Genomic DNA, 4705 nt, shown 5'->3' with positions numbered 1-4705 from the left:
TGCAAACATTGTAGAAATACAGATGCATGCAGGATATGAAAAATCTGCAAGAAAATATTTCTAACATAATATGATATTGGCATTGGACATAAGAAGTTTTAAAATTTGAGGTTAGCTATTAAATTGTCTACAAATTACCATGCGATTAATCACTATACTTAACAATAACACCAGATACTCTGGTTGTAAAAAGAAAAAAGATCATCAGAACAGTAACGGCTGAAATGGAATTCTGTTACAATTTCATTTTCATTTTCATTTTCATCTCATCCTTAGTGCATAAAATGTAATGTCGATAAACAGAATGAAACAAACTTACTATGTTGAATAACATTCCATAGCTATACATTGCAAATCACAGCAGAGATAAAGAAAATTCACAATATGAAATATTTTCACAACATTCACAGAATGGAAGGTCAACCAATCCTAGTCCCAAGCCAGCACAACAGCCATCATAAATTGGAAACTTGACCTATCCTAATGTCAAGCCTGCATTTCAGACAACCTTAGCATTTCTCTTTCACAGCCTTTTTCTCACCCACAATTTTTCGTCATCATCTTTAGTTTTCACAATAGTTGGAGCTACATGCACCGAGCAATACTCTCTAACTTTCACCGGAGGAGCCTCCCCTAATCAAGGAACCACGACGGTGGCCACCAACAATCACATCTTTGAGCCGATGTAAGGGAACAAGGACCCTGCTTCTTGCCTGCTAAACCCCAAATATCCAATTTGAAGCATTAAATAAAAAAGAGAGCAGCTAAAGCTTTTCACCAAAATGTAGTAATAGCAATCTTAATTTTTGAAGTGATGCCAATTTCATTCTTGTTTTAAATCACTATACACGGTCATCCATTTTTTATTCATGATTTTCACACTCAGCCGATCAACATTCTACATCATCATTTATTCATTCCTACTCCAAGTATCACCACCAGAAGGATCTTAATGTGTAAAAGACAATTAAGTGCACATGTTGTCATGCTGATTGTAGATAAGTATGCTGTGCACAAGTACAGTCAAAGACACTAGTCGAAGTAAGTGTGACAAAACAAGACTACTTTCTATGTTACAAGTGAATGCAATGCTATGAACCGACACATTTTGCTTTTATATCAAAAGATTAACTGATACAGTCTAAAAAAGGTTTTACACTCTCAGAATAATCAAATCATCATAAAGTTCTACGTCTAAAGGAAAAGTTATACACATTACTGGTCTAGCAACAATACGGTATAAGATGACTATGTTAAAATACTTCGAAATTGACAGTGAATGAAAATATTTTAAACTAAAATACGACAAAATAAAGCTTATCGTAGTAAGAGTTGAAATAGAATACCTCATCATTTACACTAAGCCACTTGAGTTGCAAAGCTCTTTCCTGCTGCCAGCGATGCCCAAGCATCACAAGGCCCATCACTGCAGCAGCAATGAAAACAGACCAAAATGTGCTTGTATCTTTTGCATGAGCATATAAGGAGGCAGCTCTTCGCTTCCACCAAGCACCACAAGGAAGATTTGAAGAGCTGTATTTATCATCTTCAGAAGGTGTCTTAGATTCCGCTAAATTGGGAGAGGCATTTGACCCTTGCTCTGTTTCAGCCTCATCTATGATTTCTCCATATGGTACACCACCAATGGCCGTTTCACTGTGGAAAGAAGTGTATTTTGCAGAGTCATACAAAGTTTCCTCTTTTCCAGTCAAATCAAAACCGGGTAGAGTTGTACCTTCCTCAAACTGTTTCCCATAAACAGACAACCTGCTGATTTTCTCATCAAAATATGGTATACCCTCAAAATCCTCTGAAACATTTAACCCTGGGAATGTCAAGTTTTCTTCACCCTTTCCAACAGATCTGGCCCCTTCTTCATTAGTACTCTCAGATGCAACATCTTTGCTTCCAGATTCGTCATGAATCTCGCTACAGTCAGGCTCCACGGGCAAGTTCTCATGTTGACTGGGTGGAAAGACAAAGTGGCCAGACATGAACAATGCGCGTGACGTTTCTGCTTCATCCTGTGCATGTATGTCTTCCTTGTTGCCATCCTTCAACTCAACTTCATCTGGACCAGGAGCAGCAGCATATGTTGATGCTGTGAGCGATACAACCTCCCAATCAGCGCCACGGGAAGTCTTTTCGTCTACATTCTCATTGTCGGCCATCTTTCGTATTCATTAGAAAAACATGTCAGAAATCCAGTTCTATGTAGAGTAAACTTAGTCAAATAAACGACTATATACCAATGCACACATACAATACAAGCATATATGAAAATCAATAACCTAGCAAAAAACTGCAAGTTTTTAAAGAAAAAAGATATAATAAAAAAGATACAATCATGAATGATGTAGCTGGACGTGCGGACTGCATGTCGTAAACGTTTGTAGAGTAATCAATTATAAAGAAGGGAGCTTTTGACTTTTTGCTTAACTTTATACCCTGTATATGTGTGTGGGTGTGGGATTGCTCAATTTATAAAACAACAGGTACACATCATTTGAGATTACTATAATTTTATTTAAAAAAAAGTGCAACTTGTGTGGTGGTGTTCAATGCATAAGTTTTTGGTGATCTTGTTACAAGTGATATACTCAGATATGAAGGAGATGCGACAGATTAAGTTGGGCAACTTTGTTCTTAATAGGGCAGAGACAAAGTGAGAAGAAAGATGATTCAAGATAAAATATTAAACTAAAACTAAACCAGGTTAAATGGGTAATCTAAAATGTGGACGAACCTTGGTGAACGAGTAATCATCATCAATTTAAAATTTGAATCACAACTAATCATAAATTCCATACCATACTTACAGTTATTAGCTACTATTTCTCTACTTACACTGAATAATCAAGATAACTCAATCTAACAATAACAGTTTCCATTACAATCTCATCAATGCAACTGAAATCAAGTAATAAGCACAACTGCTTACAAAACATCAACATAAGAATCCAAGTGAAATAACACTCTATGCAGGATCCTATGATAACACTAAGCACAAAACCAAATAAAACAACAAATTTAATCCCACTCACAAAGATCAGGTTCTAAACCAATACATGGATTTAATTTTCTTACTCGAAAATAGAATAAATGAGATATGGCAAACAATTATTTTTTTTTTGGGAAAAAAAAGAGCTGAAAACATCAACACTATGACCGAATCAGACATAAAGTCATAAACAGAACAATGGGGTTCCTATGGGGTTGGAAGTTTGGGGAGGTGCTTTTAGTGGGGCAAGGGACTGGGGGAATATTATATTTTGATCTAAGATTTATTGGGTCAGTTACCCTTTGTAGCAGGTGGAGCGAGGAGTGGAAAGGAGGGGTGTTACCAGCTCAAGCTACATTCACCCCAAGACTTGATGGCACTTACCTAATCACTTATAGATATCCTGACAGCTCAAATTACCCAAATAGTTTCTTGCAGAATATATCGATTAACATTACACTTATTGATAAGTATTTTATCCCAACAGTTCTTGACTCAAAAATAATCCTCTTTCCTCAGGATTACTCCCTACAAAATCCATTTGTTAAATCTCTCCCTTTGATGAGATCATACACTGAAATTATAGCATATATATCCAAAATAACATATATGGTAACATAGCTCTTTCCAAACCCATAGTAACATGCTACGAGAAACTTCTAAAGCCCTAAATCAAGTTCGATCAAGATTTGATAGTGACTTTTAAGGCATAAACCAACACTACAAAAGGCTAAACCAATGAATTAGCTTTTCTCGTGCCAAGTCAGAAAACACCATTTAGATAAAGCTTAATTTCTACTCCATAAATCCCTGAACATGTAAAAATACTCATTAACATTCTTTAAATACCTACATATATACATGTTCTTAAAAATAAAACGACAAAAGGCACGTACAAAGATACTCTATTCTCAACACCATCATGAACATATTATTCACTCACAGTGCTTGATTTGCAGAAGAGGCTCTTCGGAACTACCGAGCTATTGTGTTGACTTGCACCAAGATCTAATATCATAAAATCAATCATAAGCATATGTTCAGCATTTCCTTTCTTATTTCAAAGCATGCATAAATAACACTTTTTCTGAAAACCCACACTTAGTCATTTTCATACTCCAAAATATATAAACAATCAAATGCATACAAACTCTTGTTATTGAATCAATTTCAACTAAAAGTCATCCTCTCTAATAAACCCTAAAGATTCTTACCAAATTGAAGTATACCTTGAAATAATATTTCTAGTCCTAGTTACCTTATGAGACCTTAAGTCAGAATCTTTTGTCATTTTCTTTATTCTTCTCTGAATAACAAATTATTATTATCCCCAGATTCACATGAGCTTAACTTGAACTAATAACCACCCAAAAAGGAACAACCCGCTAGCACCACTACATACAAATACGCAGATTTTTCCGCTTCCTCTGTTGAAATGATTCCTTATGGTTGATTCGGGAATAGAACAGAATCCATCACAATCAATCAAAATTTACAAGCTCTAAATCAATCAATCAATCACTAATTAAACCTGAATAAAGGAATCGAATCAGGTATTTATGAGAGCGTACCAAAGAGTCATGGGTCGACTGACCAGCCACTTCCAGCAGGGTAAAGGGAACTGAGGCGCGACGGCGGCGGCAGTCGTGGATTGTGGTGGGGAGCGGAGAAGAGAAGAGAAGAGAAGAGATCGGGATACGAGAA

General features: G+C 36.1%; 1 protein-coding gene across 2 annotated transcripts; it reads right to left on the bottom strand.

Moving 5' to 3' along the window:
* Positions 1-220: 220 nt before the first annotated feature.
* On the bottom strand, positions 221-4705 carry LOC107458590 (ATG8-interacting protein 1). 2 transcript variants are annotated; one of them, XM_016076813.3, is made up of 4 exons: positions 4573-4705; positions 3945-4009; positions 1347-2171; positions 221-716 (listed from the first exon to the last, which is right to left on the bottom strand). In XM_016076813.3, exons 3-4 carry the CDS (start codon positions 2169-2171, stop codon positions 609-611), a joined length of 933 nt encoding a protein of 310 aa, XP_015932299.1. In that variant the 5' UTR covers positions 3945-4009; positions 4573-4705; the 3' UTR covers positions 221-608. The 2 variants fall into 2 exon arrangements, with proteins under 2 accessions (XP_015932299.1, XP_015932300.1); XM_016076814.3 differs by having other exon boundaries at positions 221-713.

Source organism: Arachis duranensis, chromosome 7, assembly GCF_000817695.3.
Source record: "Arachis duranensis cultivar V14167 chromosome 7, aradu.V14167.gnm2.J7QH, whole genome shotgun sequence".
Lineage (NCBI taxonomy): Eukaryota > Viridiplantae > Streptophyta > Magnoliopsida > Fabales > Fabaceae > Arachis > Arachis duranensis.
The sequence above is the reverse complement of the archived record's forward strand: the minus strand, read 5'-3'. Positions and strand labels throughout refer to the sequence as shown.

Coding starts and splice junctions, on each gene's coding strand:
- LOC107458590 (XM_016076813.3), bottom strand. CDS start 2,171: ATGGCCGACAATGAGAATGTAGACGAAAAGACTTCCCGTGGCGCTGAT. Junction 717..1,346: donor GGCTTAGTGTAAATGATGAG/GTATTCTATTTC, acceptor TTTGGGGTTTAG/CAGGCAAGAAGCAGGGTCCT.